The following is a 21115-nucleotide window of genomic DNA, read 5'->3' on the forward strand; positions in this document are numbered from 1 at the left end:
GCTGGAGATGAGATTGTGTGTCAGCTCCATGCCACACCAATCTGTCTCCCTCATCAGCAAACTCCTCAAGATTCTCCAAGCCCAAGTCTTTCCTAGCAGATAACAAACAGCCTCAGAGCTCCTCTGAGGTGATTCTCTGTAACACACCACTCCTATCATTCTGATTTCACCAAAGCTATCACATGCACTGCTCCTTTAAAGAGTCAATACATTACTAATTTAACTGGGCTAACTCTGTCTCTTCAAACACAGCACTGAATTAATTTATATGAAAAATAACACAAGAAAAGGAAATAGATAAAATGAGACCAAGTAGAAGGAATAAGGATATAAACGAATTACAAACAAATAAAAGTAAAAATAAACTTTCATATAGCTTAGACATAACTTAGCTGCAACCTTTCCTCATCATTCATTAATTCCCAGCAATACCTGGCTAACTCTTAGCTGGGATTCCCACAGAGTACAACATGCTAGTTTTCCTTATCTCCTCAGAAAAACTTTGGATTACCCTTTTCCTGTGTCCTTATACATCTCAAAATCTACCTAAGGTTCAAAGGTCAAATTAATTTCTTGGGATTCAGTTACCTATCTCCTCTGGGGCTGGGGCAACTCCATCCTGATTAAGGTGTCCATGATATTTTCAAAATTACAAAAAATAAGTGTTCTATTCCTGCAATCATTGATACAAATGAATAGATAAGGGTATGTCTACACTACCCTCCTAATTCGAACTACGAGGGTAATGTAGGCATACCGCACTTGCAAATGAAGCCCGGGATTTGAATTTCCCGGGCTTCATTTGCATGAAGCCAGCCGGCGCCATTTTTAAATGCCGGCAGTTCGAACCCCGTGCCGCGCGGCTACACGCGGCACGGAATAGCTAGTTCAGATTAGGCTTCCTAATCCGAACTAGCTGTACTCCTCATTCCATGAGGAATCATTCTGAACTAGCTACTCCGTGCCGCGTGTAGCCGCGCGGCACGGGGTTTGAACTGCCGGCATTTAAAAATGGCGCCGGCCGGCTTCATGCAAATGAAGCCTGGGAAATTGAAATCCCGGGCTTCATTTGCAAGTGTGGTATGCCTACATTACCCTCCCTAGTTCAAATTAGGAGGGTAGTGTAGACATACCCTAATTGAATTTAATCATGACTAGTGTGAGGTGTTGACCTCTTTCCTTTGACTTGTGAAAGTCTGTTCATCAGTTCCCCTGGCAACTTCACAAACTGTGAAGCATAATATGAGTGGTTATCCATAATTCTACTCATAGCATCGACACATACATTTCTTAAAGTAGTTACTGACCAGAGCGCTACTCATTTTCAAATTATATCTCATAAAACTTATTTTGTACAAATATCATTACAAATGTGATGGGTGTGAACACAGGGGTGCCCATGGTCAGAGCTACCAAATCAGAATGGTAGCATCTACTTTGCCCAAGTACAAATATTATACCAGATTCAAAGAAGAGACTCAAACCTTAGATACTTGATCTTCCTCCATCATTAGGTACTTTTTTATTGACTTGAATGATACAAGATCAAGATCTACCTGAACAAATATCCTAGCTTTGTATAGTATATAGTATAGTACATTTCTTTGATGTAGTTTGATGTAGTACATGGTGTTTTCCCTTCAAAGCATTCATGACACTGGGTTTGACTGAAAACATATCCTTTGGATATTAATTATCAAATTGGACTTGGGTAGGTTGGGGAGTTCCCCTTTTTCTATTGAAGAAAGGAAATTTCCACAGGATTTTACCACGCTCAAACATCCTGTGCCAGAGATGTTCCTAGGATTCCCAGGGAATGGATGATAAAACTGACTCAAAGAATCAGTCCAGATTTCTGCTTCTGGCAAAGTCATTTGTGATGCCTGAAAAATTATTGCGTTGTGGTGCCAATGCACAGACACTCATTAAGTGGAACTAAATAGTACTCAGAGGGCATGTTTATACTGGAGGTTGATCTCCTAGTGTTTGATTGAGCGGGTCTAGTGTAGACCCCCAAATTGAATGCTGAGGGAAACCCCCATCAGCATCAGTCTCACTCCTCATTCTGTGAGAAGTAAGGGAATCTGACAGGAGCGTGTGCTCCCACTGGCCTGCCAGTGTAGTTGCCAAGCAGCTCGACTTAAGATAAGATGATTCCAGCTACGCATTTTGCATAGCTGGATGATGTATCTTAAGATGACCTGCCTGCCTAGTATAGCCCAGGCCTGAGTGAAATCTTATTCCACTGAAGTCAAAAGCAGTTTTGCAATTGCCTTCAGTGAAGCCAGGATTTCAGCCTCTAGATGTATATATCTTAATAATTACCAAATAGTCTCCTTAGAAACCAGAAACTCCAATTGGCCAGGAATATATATAACTCACCCACCCCCATTTATGTTGTAGGATAATGGACCTTTGGAGGGGACTCACAATAAACTCAGTCCATGTCTGGAACCTAATAGTTGTTTCCATCACTTCTCAAAGAAGAGTCAAAAGGGAGCTCAGGCTTTACTAAAATTTTTATTTTTGAAACCCAAATAAATATCTGACAAAGAAAAATAGGTGGGAAGTGCAAGGCTGCTGATGAAAATGTCTGTTTCTGACCAAAACTGTAAATTGCTGAAGAACATTCATCCATGGGGCAAATATCACCCTAAGGCTACGTCTAGACTGGCATGACTTTTCGCAAATGCTTTTAACGGAAATGTTTTCTGCAGTCGCTCTTGCAGAAAAACTTGCCAGTCTAGATGCAGCCTAAGAGTACAAAGCAGAAGAAGAGGATCTAATAAGGACATGACAGCTATACATGCTAACACTTATTGAATGGCATAGTTGCTATTAAATATAAAGGAAATTTTAAGTTTTCCAATTTTCCTAAGTTAAAAAACATTCTTAGAGCAGGTAACATACACGATTGTTTGACTTTGCCTTAGTGCTTTTCTGCAGGCTGTTTTAGGTAAACATTGTTATTCCCTATATACAATACTTGGCAATTTTACCAAGCTATTCAACAAGTATGATCAGTGCAAAAAAGCATAGATAGAGGAATGTCATTATTAAGGAAAAAGAGAATATTTAGTATAATAAATAGACAATCTTTTTTTAATAGATAACAATGTATTCATATTGTAGATGTTATCAAGTACGGTCACAATATTTTTTCAGTAATTTATTCTATTTGCTATAGAATGAGCTTGAGTGCTCTTATGTTGATCACCTTTATATTTGAACAGATCACTGAAAAGGGGCTTATATGGTGAGATACAATAATGTACAGTCCTTTTCTTTCCAATATGTCAAAAAATATCGTTGTACCACAGTCATCATCTAAACAAACAACGTTACTGTGGAAAGTTCTCATTCTTTGATTACAGATATCTGGGTGTGGCACTATATACCCACACACAAATACAATAAGAACACTGAACAATGAGATGTGTTCTAGGACTCAGTAAGCTTTTCTATTTACATAAAAAGTAGTGCTTTCTAAACCCATGGATTTGTGTACATGCTTTTTGTATTACAGGGGTAGCATTTATATTCATGACTGCACATTCTCTTATTTCAATGTTGGCACAGGAAAATTAGCATTGAAATACAAGTGCAAGGATAACTGTGATTGAATGACAGTTAAGCAAACAGACTGGAAATTCAAATCACATCAGCTTGAGTGAGATATGTAGAATCTGGTATGATTAAAAAGAAAGTCTTCCCTCAAAACCCAACTTCTTAATTTTTCATGATGAAAGCAGTGAAAGCCCCCCAAAATCCCCCAAAAAAGGGTGATGGGGAGGGGAAAAGGTTAAGAGAATCTATATTGTCCACCAAAGAATGTCACAAATATGTGACAAAAATCTCAAGCTGTAGCCAAGAATTTGATGCTGAAGTTGAGAAAAGGTGCTCGAAGAACAGGACAGTGATTATTGCTCAGAGAGATTTCAGCTTTCTAATATTTATGATTTGCATGTCAGCATGCCAAGCACGGCTTTTGAATTTGCAGATGATAATAGAGAGGCAAATAGTGGAATAACACAATTTCATACAGATGGAATATCACATCAGGAACAACATGTCAGCTAAATGGTAGCATGTATACAAGAGTATACTACTGGCTTCTGGGGATTATCAAAAGCAAAAGCAAGTTTTAAAATCCTGCAGCCCAGTTTGTAGTTGGAGAGAAACAAGAAAACTAGGTCTGAAGTTACCAAAACAGTGAATACAAACAAACTATTTGTTAAATATGTTAAATTTGTTAGAGGTAAATTAATTTTGATTGGTGAGCAGCAAAAAAATAAAATAAAATAAAAAAAATAAAGGAGGGGGTTGCAGAGGTAGAATAGGTAAAATCACCTATTCAACAGTGGTGAAAAAAGGAATATAGTCAGATATTTCAGTCTCAGTAATAAGCCCAACCCATCTTCTCCCATCTTTCTAGAGTGTTTTCCTAATATGAACTAATGAGAAAATACAAAAAACTCTGCAGGACAGAAGACAGAAGATCAACAGAAAAAAAACTGAAATAGTTTTGTTCACAAATTTAACAGTAATTCTGATAATACTCCAAACATCTGCTGGAAGAGAGAGAGATGTTCATCATTGTCTGTACACAGCTGCAGCAGGACTGTTGCCCGAAGTGACGGATGTGAAGTGGGCTATCATAGATGCCCTCAGCTATGTGATGGTGGTTCTGAGCTAACCTACCACAGTTTTCTTCTTCTTTCTCTGAAACAAAGAATGCTTTCACTTTCAAAGTTATATATTGAAAATACTTTGCTGATGATAAGCCCTGGCTTTTGTTGGAACAGAGCTTAAGTCACGAGTTCCTGTATTTTTTCCAGATGTTCTCGAGACTCCTTTTGCTATTGCTTCTGCAGCAGTTGCTGTTTCTGCTGGTAATGTTATACACATTGCTCCATCATATTTCAGTTTTGTGGAATAGGTTCAGGCTAGTGATTGATATACATGGTACTACTATAGTAAAAGTGTCGTATAGCTAACACAGGTGCTTCAAATACCTTTTGGTGAATCCTGCTTCACTCTCTCTGAATAGTAAGGAAAATACAGGCAGTCCCTGGGTTACATGGATCCAACTTACATCGGATCCCTACTTACAAACGGGGTGAGGCAACCCCGTACTAGCTGCTTCCCCCCAGCAGACGAGGGAGAAACGAAGCTAGCGCCCCCCCCAGCAGACTAGGGAGACGCGAAGTGGCTTTTTTCAACAGACACCTCAGCTTGAGAATAAAGGACTTAGGGAAGTGAGGTGTGGGAGAATAAAACTGAGCTCTGGAGAAATGTTTGTCTAGAGTTTCCCCTACAATATGTACCAGTTCCGACTTGCATACAAATTCAACTTAAGAACAAACCTACAGTCCCTATCTTGTACGTAACCCGGGGACTGCCTGTATTTGCAATACTTAAGATATGCTGAGAATGCCATCATTGGAATACTCTGTACTTGGCCCACTAAAAAGAGAGTTAATTTAGAACTTATCATTAATATTTCTTGTCTTGAAGCCAGACTTTTGCAAGATTCTGAACCCTGTCATGTTTCTAAATACTTTTTATCTACATCTTCTGCCGACTTTCTACCTAGGCATTTGTAGAGGATCCATCACCATAAGGTAAAAGCGCTGGTACTTTCCTACGCTTTATTGTATTTTTTTCTGTATCAAAAGCCCAATCTTGCAGAGTGCTAACTGACCCCAAGTATTATTGGCTTTGTTGACTTAGCTAGCAGGAGCGTTTTTGAAATATCCAGAGCAAAATGCGCTATAGTTGTGAATAGCAATGTTATAGACAGACAGACACTTTGAAAGAGGTGCTCAGTGCCAGGCAGATGAGGCTCAAATTATTATTAACTGCATAAAAATTATCTGCAGCAATTTGCACTGTACAATAATTTAAGCAAAGAAAGCCACTCAAGTGTGTAAATACATTTTAACAAGTAAAAAGAATATTGCTCATCAACAGTCATAATGTTTGGTCTTAGAAAATGTGCTACTACTGTGTTCTGTCAAAGGAGCACATCAGCATGTGCATTTGAAAGCTACTTTGCTATAATAATTCTGCTTTTCTGTCAATTAATGTTTAAATTGACAAGGTGGGCGAGAAAATATCTTTTATTGGACCAACTTCTGTTGGTAAAAGACACAAGCTTTTGAAGGCCAAGCTTTCGTCTTTCATAAAGACCTGAGGAAGAGCTCAGTAGAATTCAAAAGCTCCACTCTTTCATCCCCATTAGAAGTTGGTCTAATAAAAGATATCAACTCTCCCATCTTGTCTCACTCATATCCTGGGATCAAGATGGCTACAAAATACTGCAAGCAATGCTTAATTTTTATTTTCGATGTTTTTTATGCCCCCAAATGCAACTGTTGAACCAACTAACACAGTGTGTAAATGAAGATCAGTAGAACCTAATAAACTCATTTACTATCCTGCTTAACAAACCTGAGGATATCACACTGGGGAAATGATGTAAGAATTTTCATGCATATTGAGAGACAGTGGGTATGTCTACACTTCAATTAAAAACCAGTGGCTGGCCCATGTCAGTTGACACAAGCTCAGGGGGCTTAGGGCAAGGGACTGTTTTATTGTCATGTAGATATGCCCTCCCACTTCGCAGAATCCTAGATCCTCAACTCTAGCCAATGCTCAGACGTCTATGCCACAATTAATCAGCCCATTAGCTCAAACCCCACAAGCCCCTGTCAGTTGGTATGGTCCAATGCACTGTTTTTTAATTGCAGTATGGACATACCCAGTCAAATACAGTGGGTAGGGCACTGGATTAAACCACAGGACTCAAGCTGGTAAAACGCAGATTTTTCAGTCAGCTGGAAATTTAAAAACAGATTCAGGTCTGACTGAAAATACAGGGTTTTTTTTTTTTTACATTTTTGGTAAAATCAGAAAGCTAAAAAAATCATTGTGGATCAAATGAAATGTTTCAATTTTGAACATTTTAAAACTTTTTAATTAAAAAAGAAATGTAACGGAGTGTTTACATTGGTTAATGAATAAATCATTTTGAACTGAAAAATTTAAATGTTCCATTTAGAAAATGTTGAAACAAAATGATTTTTTGAATTTCTTTTCCAAAACAAATAATTTGGCAAAATCAAACATGAAAATTCACAAACTCATCCAGTGTTAGTGAATCCACCTTTTTCATCCAAAAAAGGGGCAGTGGAAAAATTCTGCCCGTCTCTACTCAAAGAAGATGGTTTAATCCTGACTTCCCTGAAATCAATGAGAGTTTTGCCATTGACTTCATTGGAGCCAGGATTTCATGCCTGGATTCTTGCCCTGACTCTGGCTCCGCCCTACTGTGTGACTTTTGGCAATTCACTGCTTCTTTTTGTACCTCTCTTTCTCTTCCCACTCTACCTACTCTACTTTAAGATCCCTGGTGTTCTAGCTGTATCTTTCAATGTAGTTATACATTGTACAATATGGCCACAATCTAGATACTACTGGAATTCAAATACTTAACTTTTTAAAAGTATCAACAAAAGCTTCTTCCCTTACATATTTATATGGGATAAATAAGGATAAGACATCTGTTTTGGAAATTCAAAAAAGGACTATTCACAATTACTCAGTCCAAAATCTTTAATCTGATGTATTAATTTTACTGATGTTACCAAACAGAAATTAAACGGTTCAAAAGATAAAAGTTCTACACACCTCTATAACTCAAGAATGTCTTTAGCTTTGTAAATACTGGGAAACAATAGTATGCAGGCACTCCCTGAGTTATAAACATCTGACTTAGAAACGTCTGCACGTACAAACAAAAACTCACCTGCAGCCTCAGGGGAGCAGGCAAGAGGCACAGGTGGTTGTGAGCAGCACAAATGCTGTCCAGAGAACTCTGGAGAAGTAGGGAGTGGTTGCACAGCCAATGGCTGGAGAGAAGTGGCATTTTGAAGAGGAAACTGCTGCTTTTCTCTTGTCACCAGCTCAACGCTCACACTGTTTCTCTGGAGTCTTCTGTCCCGTGCTCACTCAGAGCCCATGGAGATAGGGAGTAGTGGGTGGCATCTGGGGGATGCCCAGACTTTCCCTTCAGAATCTCCACCTACCTTCTTATCTTCCTCTAATGAAACCTACCTTTCCTCAACACCAGCATTCAAGGTTAAATAAAATAACCTATTTCTACTATTTTTCATTGCAAATGTACAGTATTTCATCTATTATATTATGGGTTAACTAGGCTTTTGTGACCTACCTGGGAACCTAACTAACATTTATAAAACTGTTTCTATGGAAAAATGTGTTCTGAGTTCCAAACAACCAACTTACAAATGAACTTTTGGAGCACAACCTGTTCATAAGTTGGGGACTTCCTGTATTCATGGAATAAATAAGCATCCCTAACAAGTGTCTGTGTATTTTATGAGTTGTAGATGTGCATTTATATGTTAAACATGTTATGAAATATATGAACCTTCATTCATTTTCTGAGTGTTTTTATGAAAAAAGTACTTTTATATATAAAATGCACGATAGACTGTTTTGGCTTTAAAAAAAAAAGATATAAAATGTGACTTGTGATAATATGCCTATACATTTTACTGTACATTCAAAATATGTAAATTTCCTCTCTTCATTCATTATCTGTATTTTTAATCAAAAATATAACACAATGTAGTAGTCAGTTAAAGGTGACACAAAAATATTTTTAACTTCTACCTTAGGTGTTTTTTAAAAATGGTCACTTCATAGAATTTTTTTTAATAAGCATAAAATGTTTTAAGTGTTGTTGAAGTAATCAAAAATGCAGAAACAGCAATAGACTTTGAAGAATGATAGCCCTCTAACAGAAACACAGTACTTGTTGAACAAATTCAGATTTATTGAAAGTAAACATTTACATTAGCTACAATGTTATAACTGTTACAAAGATGGATAAAAGGAGGCTTAAATAGCAATAGAAAGCAAGTGCAGTAAAAAGTGAATAGAGAAAATATTTGGCCTTAGTGATCTTTTGGCAGTATTTACATTATGTACATATTGTTAAATATTTGTAATAACTCTAAGGCACCATAGGCTAAATAGCAGGCTGCCGTAATATTTTGTGCACAGAATTCAATAAATTTATTGGAAGAAAAGTCTGTATAATTAAAAGAAACATAGGCATATTTTAATGTTTATGTAAAGGAGTAGCTGCATTTTTTAAACTCAAACGGTATAGTAATTATTAGGTGAATTTAAAAATATTTTTAGAACATTAAATTAAGCTGAATGTCTGCATATAAGAACTCTATTTTAGTGACTTGCTGGCAAATACTTAATGAAATCTATTCTTCAATAGTTTTTCATTCTCTAGATATGTTTTGTCTACAAACTATTTGGGTTTTTTGTCCTACAAAAATGTATACTTAATACATCATACTGTATAACAAATCCCAATGCAATGTTTAATGAGTAGCAATATATTCACCGCTGCACTGGCAGGGTAAAATTTAGCATGAATAAACTGCCAAAAAGTTTTTGTATTGCGTCTACCCCATTAAAATGGCAGCTTTGTGCATTTATTCCATTTGGTCTCATCACTGAGTTTTACTTCAGCTAGCAAGCATAAAGCTAAAGCACATGTACCCAATATGTGGCAAAAAGAGCAAAACACTTACCCACGCAAAACTCAATCAACTGAACAAAACCTTCATAAATAAAACTCTCCAATATTTATCAGCATTACTTGAAGTATAAATTTCCTTACAGTCATGAGCACTACAAGTGGCAAAATTAATTATAGTTACAATCATGGCAGATTGTTTAATTACTTTTTAGTCCTTCATGTGATATTTTAATTGCTCTTCAAACAGAAGACCTTGTTTAGTTTACTCATTTAAGTTTGCCTTTCATCTTGAGGTAGTGCTGTAAATAAGAAATTCAGCAGAATATCAGATTAACACCTCAATTCTGCAAATAGAATGCTAAGTGCTATAAGAGACAACCTGAAACCTAGTCTATGCTAGTTAGGGTCTTACAGTGCTCCTCTTACACAGATGTACAATACTAATTACTATAATCTTTAGTCAGGAGGTGGCAGTTCTAATGGTACCAAAGTATTAACTGATGAAGGATGACCAGATTCTTTAACAGGGAATTGAATTTATAACCTCTCCTTAATACCTTTAACCATCAAGATTGCTGTTGACTTCACTGTGTTACCAATAATGACATTAAACACAAGTTTAGCTCTGGTAAAATCCATCCAGATTTACTGATTTAAAGCTGCATAGAATTCTACATGATGGTCTCATTTGCAATGGGCTCTTTTTTCAGAAGTTCTTTTAAAATGTACTGTGACAACAAGGCATGACTAACACATAAAACAACATTTATATTTGTTCACCAAAAGCCCAATCCTACATGGGACTAAGGGGGCTCAGCACCTTGAATGTAGTGTTCACCACACAACAGGATCTGAACCCCATGTGATTTGAAAATACAAAGACTATCAGAGAACTTTTAGTCATGAACATTTACCTCCATGGCAAAATTTCATGATACTCTTTTTCTTGCTTGACTTAAATTTTCTTGAGCCAAGATAAAAAATCCATTAAAATTAACTTAATGTTTAACTGTCTAGGTCACTTATACATTTATTTATGATTTTTTTAAATAGAGAAGTTCTTCACATACTGTCCATTGCCTTCCCCACCCTACTTTGTATTCAACAGAAATAATGGAAATAGTTAATTATTTCAGTGGTAATTTTTAAAAAAATGTAGTACCCTTAACCTAAGCAGAAAGTCTTCCTTTTGAAATTGTCCTATCTGTTTAACAATGGATGTATAATCTTAGCCTTTTCATCAGATTCACTGTTAGTACCAGCAGCTAGAACATTAAAATTATACAGCATCAGTAAACAATTTTTCAAAGGCTTCAGAAAAAATAGTGTAATAAATATGGAGTCATTGACTATGTTCCTATAAAACATTTGGAGGCAGTGTTACACAAACTGGTCATTAAATTAAGTGTTACTGAGCCAGAGTCTCAGATCATGTAAACAGATCATTGTGTAGATGTGTTGAGGAAAATGGAGTGACACTGATTTACTCCAGCTAAGGAGTTGACCCATAATGTGTAATACCTTGAAAGCTAAATTCTTGTCTGAATTTAGGAGAGGTTTAAAAATATTTTTTCTATACTAGTGTAAAAGTTATGATACAGAAAACTGGTGAACAGGTTATTGTGGTGAAATATTACAAAGTTTAATATCAGTTTCACTGCAAACTTCTATTTCTGGAGGCTATAACTTGGGATCATATCACGAACATGAAGATTAGTGGTTCACTGTCCCAAGACCCACAGAGAACTCTTCCCACATAAGGACCTACATGAGTGGACACAGACACTGGGTAGCTCAGTTAGGGTAAGTCTACACAGCAATGTTATTTTGGAATAACTGACGTTATTAATCATTGATGTTATTAATAACATAGTCTGTGTCTATACTATAAGCAGTTATTTCAAAATAATGTAAAAACAATGTTGAACTGGAAGACTTCTTATTTTGACTCTTGTAACCTTCATTTTACAAGGAGTAAGGGAGGTCAGAGGAATGGTACTCTCTCACAGGTTTCCTGCTGTATATACATGCCAAAAGCCAAAATAAGCTATTTCGACTTAAGTTATGCAATTGACGTAGCTCATTTTGCATAGCTTATTTTCGCTTTAGCACTACCGTGTAGACGTGTCCTTACATAGGTTCATACCCTGGAGAGATCATCTTGGTTCCCACTGAAACAATGGGCATTTGCCAGGAAAGTTAATACAGACAGGCGTTACATTCCCTTATCTGACAAACATCGTCTGTGCAAGACATACTCCTTTAAAGGAGGTTGTAAACACAGCTGTGGCAATGGATGTGTGCACAGCACCAATCGAGTTACACTGCTAGGGCACTGGAAATGCCAGAGCTCCACAAACAGCACAAGGCTTTTTGCAGACAGCACAGGCCTTTACAGCTTTACACAGATTTCAAAGGATCTGCAGGGCTTGAAGGCAATTTCCATCCCCTAGATGGACTCATCAGGAAGACATTGCACAACAGGAACCTCGCAGAATTTCCTACCTGTTAGACACCTCCCTCAGGTTTTACGATGGGAAGGGACATGTTGACTATTAGTTATTGACTACTTACTCCAGCACTGATGCCTGACATGCAAACTTTCCTCTATTTATTTTGTTCATCTGGCTGCCAAAAGAAAAGTTCAGGCCATTTTAAAACTCTGAGGGACTATTTTCTCTTTTAAGGAAATAACCGAGGACTCTTTTTCATTCATAAATATGATAGCATTAAAAATATTTTCCCGACAGAAAACAAGACTTAGTTATTGGGTTTCAAAATAAGTTTCCATTTAATTTTACTATTATTAATAATGAGGAGATTTTCCACTGTTCTGCCTTCAAGGGTCCTGATCCTACAAGACCTTGAGTGATTTTAGTGGGAGATGTGGGGTCTCGGGTCATTAGTGCATTGCAGGCTTGGGCTCCTGATCACAAACATACAGTCTTTGGAACTAATTTGCTTCCTTGGGGATAATTAGTGGCATTTCTTATAGAATTAGATGCTTTGCAGAGATAAGGAAAATAACGATGATAAGAGAAATAACATATTGTTGGGGCTTGATTCTGCCATATGGTCAGTGCTCTCAAGTCACACTGAAATCAGCAGAAAGTCACAGTGCCTCTCAGTTCACTGAAGGTTCTGCCCCTTAGTCCTTTCAAAGTTACTCGTAACGCTTAGGCTTCGTTGACACTTATTGGAAGATTGGTGCTGTGGAGCTTTATCTCCTATGGGTCAATTTAGAGACCCATTAAATCAACCACTGATCACGCTCCTGTTGACTCTGGTACTCCACCAGGTCGAGAAAAGTAAGGGGAGTTGGCTGGAGAGTTGCTCCCATCGGCCCCTACCCATAGTAGGGGCACAGCAGTAATTCAAATTCAGGTGGATCAAATCCAGCTACGCTATTTGTGTAGCTGGAGTTGAGTAATTTTGTTTGATAGTGGAGACCTGGCCTTAGTTTGTATGCATGAGGCTTTAAAATAATTACTATCCATTTAAATAAGTAGAAGTGTAACCACAGTAACTGTAATGAAGTAATGGGGAGGGAGAAGACCTGCAAAGACAAAATCAGAGGAGTTAAGATTCAAGACCACACATTGTCTTTAAGGTTCACATGCTCCTATCCTGTACCACTGCCCAGATGGGAATGAGCAAAGGGAAAAACTCCAGAATTCTTTGGGAGTCACTCAGTGCTGGCAGTCTCTCAAGTCTCATAGATGTCTGGAGGGGGCAGAAAGTACTAGTGGGAAGGCGAGTGATGGGTTGATAGGGGATTCCATGGGAATCCTTGTCCCCATCCCACTGAGCAGTACACCATGTGGTTCAGAGACTCCTTTAAGTGTTGAGAGGAGCACAGAATCAATGAAGTTTCAGGGATCCAAAACTTGGGGGCCATACAGAACTGGCTCTAGGGATGACTTTGTTTCATCTTCCTCTTGAAAACCGTCCTGCAGCACAACACTCTATATTGTATTATACAAGTGTGTGTGTGTGCATGAAGGACTGTGCCTGTTTGCCCCCACCCTGCTGTATGTTCTTCTGCTGGCAGTGTCCCCAGACTGTGCTTTACTTCCCGTGACCCATTGTGTGTCCCTCAAGTGTTTTGACCTGCCTCCCCTTCCAGTATTTTGGATCTTTTGGTGTCCTCATCATGCTTTGTGCAATCTCCTGGCTATCCTCCAATGTTCTATGCCATTCACAAGTGATTAACCATGCCCCCAACAACGTTCAGTATCCCCTGGTGACTGTGTTCTTAGCATGGCTTCTCTGCTGCCTCCTCACCTTCTGGTCCTTGTATGCCTCTTGGTGTCCTCTGTCCTGTCGTGTCCCTACTCTCTTAGGGGGTGGTCTCCCCAACAGGGGGTGCCTTTTGAGAGAGGTTGGTGGGTGAATTTTGCATCCTCCCATGTGCTTGAGAGGAGACATTTCCCCCCACTTCCAGTGATACTTGAGAAGTGGGACTTTTTCATTTGGCTTCCCTATTGCTAAATCTGGTAGCACCTCTGTCTTTCAGTTGGTAATTGGCTCATCAGTTGTTAAGAAGCCTCCCAGCAGAAGAGAAAAGAGTACCAGACTTAGCCAGTGGTGGAGGAAATGGAAAGTGTATAACTCTCTCAACAGTCAGCACGGACTCCCTACTGGGGAGATTAAAGCTAAAGAGTGGAAGTAACACAGACTAGGACAGAGGATATGGGGAAGTACATAGGGACTAAAGGAAACAATGCTGTGACTTGAACTACCTTCCCTTTACCTCCATTGCTTTCACTTGGTCACAGACTTAAATCTGGAAGGGGTAGTTTGGGAGATTTTGGAAAAGGGTGAGGAAAAGACACCTTTGTTCCACCCTGCCTGAAAGATGGATAAATGTTCCTTCTCTCCCTTTCTTCCTAAGTTATAGCATCTATGGGAACTCCTCATGTGGTTGGCACAGGAGGCCCAGTATGCACACTGAGGTGAGCTTTGCCCACGAAAGCTCATGATACTATATATATATATAATATATATTTGTTAGTCTCTAAGCGTATGTCTACACTTGCACCCTCTTTTGAGAAAGGGATGCAAATGTAGACATTCGAAATTGCAAATGAAGCCGGGATTTAAATATCCCATGCTTCATTTGCATAACCACGTTATGGCGCTATTTTGAAATAGTGCTATTTCAAAATAACAGACGCTGTTAAGATGAGGTTATTTAGAGAGAAAAACCCTTCTCTTGAAATAACTGGTAAACCTAATTGTATGAGGAATAAGGGTTATTTCGAGAGAAGGGTTTTATCTCAAAATAACCGTGTCTTAACAGCATCTGTTATTTCGAAATATACCATAACGCAATTATGCAAATGAAGTGTGGGATATTTAAATCCCAGCTTCATTTGCAATTTCGAATGTCTTCATTTGCATCCCTCTCTCGAAAGAGGGTGCAAGTGTAGACATACCCGTAGAGACTAACAAATATATATTATATATATAGTATCATGAGCTTTCGTGGGCAAAGCTCACTTCTTCAGATGAGGTAAGCGGGTTTTGTCCACAAAAGCTCATGATACTTTATATTTGTTAGTCTCTAAGGTGCCACAAGACTACTTGTTGTTTTTAAAGTTACAGATTAACACAGCTACCACTCTGAGACTATCTATACTCTGTGCCTTCACAGAGGGAGATGTGAGGTCTCAAGTGATTAATGCTTTGCCAGGATTTAGGCTGTGAATCTGTTACAGTTGGGGGGATTAAACAATGTCACTTAGGGTGTCTCCAACCTCCTCTTGGCACTACCCACTTGTGGCATATCTCATATTTGAGGAGAGCCACAATTCCATTTAACCATTGCAGGACCCCCCTGTAGATTTGTTCCCTGCTGAATTGCCCACTCACTTTTTTCCCTCACTTTTTCAATGTACAGTATTTCATCATATGTTCTGTTTCAGCACACACTTGAGCTCTGCCTCCTCCTAGGTTAGCTGTATGTCTTTATCAGGATGAACTAAGGATGGATGGTCATTCCCGATTTTCAGCTTCAGTTCTGAGTTAGCTTGCACTTGTGCAGTCAGACCTTTGACACTCTCTAACTGTTCCAGTTAGATGGATCAATTCCAGGAATCATCAAATGTGCAAGATGTTAAGCTACGCTCAGGATATTAGGAGTGTCTCCAGAGATGGCCTGGTTTCAAAGAGGCCCATTAGAGAATTCTAGAGAGCACTTCAATTTTATCCTTTTGGGTGAGAATTATTTTGTGATGCAGGAAAATGGGTGGTGGGGCAAGAAGCATAATAACTTGAATAACGTAAGTCTTTCAACAATAAATCTCTAAGTCCTAATATCTCTGTACATTATGCAATTGTCCAGACAACTTATGCTCTGTTTAAAAAAAAATCCACATTGTGCTGCTATTAGTAAGGTCTTCCTAATAAATATCATGTTAATAACAGTACAGGCCACATCTGGAGGACTCAAGGTGCAATCTTCTAAGATAAATGTTTGTGCCCATGTTCTCCCTCTGCAAGGGAGTAAGTGAAGATGTACAGAGATGGGATTTGACATGTTGTCAAAAGGAAAAGGCACGATCATGAAATATGACTTCAGTGAGAGCTGAGGGCAGTGAGCACTTCAAAGGAGGTGAATACACCTTTTAGGATGGTTTCTGTGCTGCCAACATGCTCACATGGCTGTAACCATTCTATTTTCAACAATTGTAATTCTTAAATTATAAAGATTTAACAGGCTTGCTTTGTTTCCTTAAGGAAAAATTATTAACATGAAAGATATTGCTAATTCTTTCTAATTAGACAATCAGCTGAAATACATATAGATCTTGATTCAGCCAGGTACTTGAACACATGTCTAACTTTAGCCAGGTACTTAAACACATGTCTAACTTTAATCAGAAGAGCAATGTCACTGAAAACACATAAGCACCTTGCAGAACTGCGGAGATAGGTCATTGTAAAAACTGATTTACAAATAGTTTCACTACAAATTCACTTCTCATCCCCTGGAACTCTGGGCAGCTTACTTGGCTTGCATTTTTTTAAAAAAATGTAACTGAACTGTTTACTAGATGGTATAGTTTCTTTGGAGTGAAGGAAGATGACTAGTCACACACCATCAATGTAGTTATAATACTTTTGGCAATAACTGAATACAGCAAAAAATTTTAAAGTTTTTTTAAAGTTTTTTGATTCTAAATTCTAGTTGCATTTGTGTACAATAAAATGAATCTACAATACTGTAAGTAGCCATACTCTTTAATTTGACATGTTCCAGAAATTATACTTACAGTGTATTAAAATATGTGAGTACTCTTATTGCAAAGTGTCCTGTATAATGCAGGTTCGCCACTATAAAATCTTCTCTCTTGCTTATATTTCAGTCATTCTAAATTTAAAATACCAGTATACAGTACTAAAATGGCAGAATTAAAGAGTTTAATATAAAAATATCAGCACAAAACTCCTTTTTAAATTGTTTATTGTGAGCAACCCAAATGTCCCTTTAAATTATATTAGTTGTATTATATTAATAGACTTTGAACCCCTACAATTGCTAACTTATACCATTTTAGGTATTTAAATGAGATAAGAAATACTAAGTAAGAAAAAAGGAAGTATTCAAAGAGTTAAACTGTTTAGTAATAACAATTATAACAATAATAAATTCGTTTTCCACATCTTCTTCAGTTCAAAATCCAGCTTTGAGACTGAGGAAGGCTTCCAAATCACATCAATTAAATAAGAGTGGTCCTTTTAACCAGTAGCAGTTTGATTACCAATGACTCGAAGAATCTCTTTGTGAATGCCTGCTTCTTGTGTATTTATACTTGTATCACCCACTTGGCCATCTTCATAACTAAAAAAGTAGACAAAAATAAAATTGTAATCCACTCTATACATTATGCAATTATATAATGTACAATGCTCTTTATTTAAATACTAAGCCACGAATGTTATTGGTAAGTGTAAACTCCAGGGCTGCGTCTAGACTGGCATGATTTTGCGGAAATACTTTTAATGGAAACGTTTTACTATTAAAAGTATTTCCGCAAAAGTGTGTCTAGATTGGCACGGATGCTTTTGTGCAAAAGTATCCATGGCCAGTCTAGACACGATTTTGTGCAAGAAAGCCCCGATCGCCATTTTAGCCATCGGGGCTTTTTTGCGCAAACCAGTTCTTCCCTGTCTACACTGACCCTCTTGCACAAGTATTCTTGTGCAAGAGGGCTTTTTCCCGAGCAGGAGCGTGAAAAAATTTGCGCAAGAAGCACTGATTTTGTACATTACAGAAGAGCCAGTGCTCTTGCGCAAATTCAAGCGGCCAGTGTAGACAGCTGGCAAGTTTTTGCCAGTCTAGATGCACCCCAGGAGTGTCAAGCTGTTCGGGGACAGGATTCACCCTTGCACAGAAGAGGCCTAGAGTTCCAGCCAGCCAAACTGCAGTCCAGCAGCACCTTCTGGGGTTGTATGACTGTCATCCTCTGGCTCACTGAAAGCCCCTGGCTGCTCACTACCTGCAGAAGGTCAGATGTGAAGGGCTTCCTTTCATTACTGTCAGCAGCTATTAGGAACCTTCTGGAGTGGAGTGTAATCAAAGCACGTATAAATTACTGCACATTACACTGCAGTAATTTATCCTTTGGCTATATTGGGGATTTGTTCTGATATGAGCCTGTTTCAGCCAGTCACTTAAGGTACGTCTACACTTAAAATAAAAGACCTGAAGCACAGTTGTGGCTGGCCTAGGTCAGCTGACTGAGACTCATGGAACTCAGTCTGCAGGGCTAAAAATTGTTGTGTAGACATTTGAGCTCAGGATGAAGCCTGGGCCCTTCCCTACCTTGCGGAGTCTCAGAGTTCAGGCTTCCAAGTCACGCCCAACTATCTACATAGTTCCATAGCCTAAGCACTATGAGCCAAGTCAGCTGATCTGAGTCAAGTTGTGTAGCCATACCTTAGAACAGTGGTCCCCAATGTGGTGCCCGTGGGTGCCATGGCGCCTGCTGGGGCATTTATGTGTGCCCGCCGAATGATCTTGGCCAGCCCTGCCCGGGGCATGTGGTGCCGGCCCCGGGCACTTGGTGCATGAGCAACCCCTGTCACGGATGCACGCGTGGCCCTGCCCCCGGACGTGAGTGGCCCCACCCCCGGGTGCCCGGCAGCCCCAAAAGGTCGGGGACCACTGCCTTAGAATGCTGCATTTGGGAAATTTTCAACTGCAAATATAGTAAACCAATATAGCTTACGCCTGCTTAGAACTGGAACAACAGGTACTGGTGTAAAATGCACTTTACCTTGTCTACACTAAGGCTACGTCTACACTGCAGGCTTCTTGAGCAAGAACTGTTTTGCGCAAGAGTTCTTGTGCAAAAGGTCTTGCGTAACAGCGTGTCCACACTGCCATGTGCTTTTGCGTAAGACATGTGCTTTTGTGCAAGAGCGTTCATGGCAGTGTGGATGCTCTTTTGCGCAAGAAAGCTCTGATAGCCATTTTAGCTATCTGACACTGTTGCTTGTCCACAGTGCCTTCTTGCGCAAGAGCTCTTGCGCAAGTGGACTTATTCCTCCTGGGGAGAGGAATAACTCTTGCGCAAGAAACCCTCTTTTCTGATGCTTTACTGTAAATTTACTTGCGCAAGAACATGCGTGCAGTGTAGATGCTCTGTAAGCTTTTGTGCAAGAACAGACATTCTTGCGCAAAAAGCCTGCAGTGTAGATGGAATGTACATAAACACCAGTGAGTGACCACCAATCAGGGCAAATAAATTAAAAATAAATGGAGATTGCCTATCTCCCAGAACTGGATGGGACCTTGAAAGATCATGGAGTCCAGTCCCCTGCCTTCACAGCAGGACCAAGTACCACCCCTAACAAATTTTTGCCGCAAATGGCCTCCACAAGGATTGAACTCATAACCCTGGCTTTAGCAGGGCAATGCTCAAACCACTGAGCTATCTTTCCTCCCAATGAAGACAGAAGTTCATTTACTACAAATCTGAAATCAAGGTAGCTCTGGAAGAATGCAGGGATTCATGTGGATGGCTCTCTTTGAAGGATGAAGGCCTATGTCTACATATAGTGATCTATGTGTGAAAAGGAAATACCTGTTTTACAGTTAGAGTACAACTTAAAGATATGTCTTACTTTTGTATCTCTATTTTTTACTTCATTGGCTTTTCAGAAGTACATTCTAGGAGGGTTGTTTGTCGTTTTAGGTCAATACAGTGATACCCCTGCTATATTGTGACATTAATATGGAGTGGGAACAGCTATAGCACTTCGTCTATGATTCTTTTTTTTTTTTGCTTATTATAATAAAAGGTAGAAGTAAAGTAATATATTGTTACTGATCTAGCGTACATTTCCTTAAAAAGTCTAATGCTTGAAAAATTATAAGGAAAGCTTTTTTTAGTCTCTTAAAAGTTGTTTCCCCCCCCAAAAAAAAAACTCCCATACAAACCAAAACACAACAAAAAAAATTAGGAAACATAGAACTAGAATTTTAAAGCTAAAAAAAGTATTGTACTTACACAAAGAAGAATCTTGTACACACATGATCAGTGTTGGGAACTACCCATATCTCCCCATGTTTGTGCAGATCAGGTGAGGTTATCACTATAACAAGAGAGCAAATACCGAGCAGTGAAAACATGCCTGGAAAACATCATTTAAAAATCATTGTGCTTCTACACATTTTAAAGAGCATTGTGGAAATGTCCAATTGTTTAGTGTGAGTCTGTTGCAAGGTCTAGCATCCTGGAATTGGCTGACACTAGATTTTTTTCTTTTATCACTGACTTTTTCATGTGTTATTTTATCCCCTTATTAACTCCCTCTCTCTACTCTTCCCATTCTCAGGATGGACCTTTGCTAATCAAAAGTATATTTTAGTAATTTTTGCATTAAGATATGATATGGAAACAAGTTCTTTAATAACTGAAATAGTTCTGCACATTCATTTCTACTTTTGAATACCATTTACACTTGGAAAAGAACATTTGGAATATTTAGATTTTTGTTTTTAAACTACTAAAAATGTAAAGAAAATTCTAGTTTCATATCAGGTCTGTTTCCAGGAATTCTAGAATGACATTAGAATCTAACTGCTAACAGTTAGATGTTAAAAATGGCCTTTACAGGCTTCATATATGTATAGAATTTGCTCGTGCAATATTAGAGGTTGAGCTAAAGTCCCTTAAATATTATTTTAAGTTGTATTATCCTGAAAATTCTTCTTCTTTCAAACAGCGTCAAAATATTTTTATATCTGAAATGAAATCCTCATTTTCCTTTACCTGTCATCAAAACATATACGTATTTGCTAGGCCTTTAAAAAATGGCCAGGTCTTTTCAGAATTACTATAATCATACAGATTAGTTATAACTACATGGATTTTAAGCACAAGTAGAGAAAATAGATTAATTTGTGTGTAGTGGTTACTAGAAGAAGAGATTATTTGCCTGACCTATCAGAACTAGGCTGGGAATTCAGATTAGGAGATGTTTGAATTTTGGATACTCACACCATTAACA

At 38.4% G+C, this 21115-nt stretch overlaps 1 protein-coding gene across 2 annotated transcripts in view; it reads right to left on the minus strand.

Annotated features, from left to right (window-relative positions):
• Positions 1-15006: 15006 nt before the first annotated feature.
• The window catches only part of PARP8 (poly(ADP-ribose) polymerase family member 8), a 223060-nt gene continuing 216951 nt past the window's right edge, over positions 15007-21115 (minus strand). Inside the window, exons 24-25 of one of the 2 annotated variants that reach the window (XM_075932482.2) lie at positions 20113-20197; positions 15007-17438 (exon numbers count right to left, since the gene is read on the minus strand). In XM_075932482.2, the coding sequence (XP_075788597.1) occupies positions 17336-17438; positions 20113-20197 (188 nt within the window). In that variant the 3' untranslated portion in view covers positions 15007-17335. The remainder of the gene's footprint in view (positions 17439-20112; positions 20198-21115) is intronic. The other variant, XM_006139520.5, reaches the window with a different exon arrangement.

This window comes from Pelodiscus sinensis, chromosome 6 (assembly GCF_052426305.1).
Source record: "Pelodiscus sinensis isolate ZL-2025 chromosome 6, ASM5242630v1, whole genome shotgun sequence".
Lineage (NCBI taxonomy): Eukaryota > Metazoa > Chordata > Testudines > Trionychidae > Pelodiscus > Pelodiscus sinensis.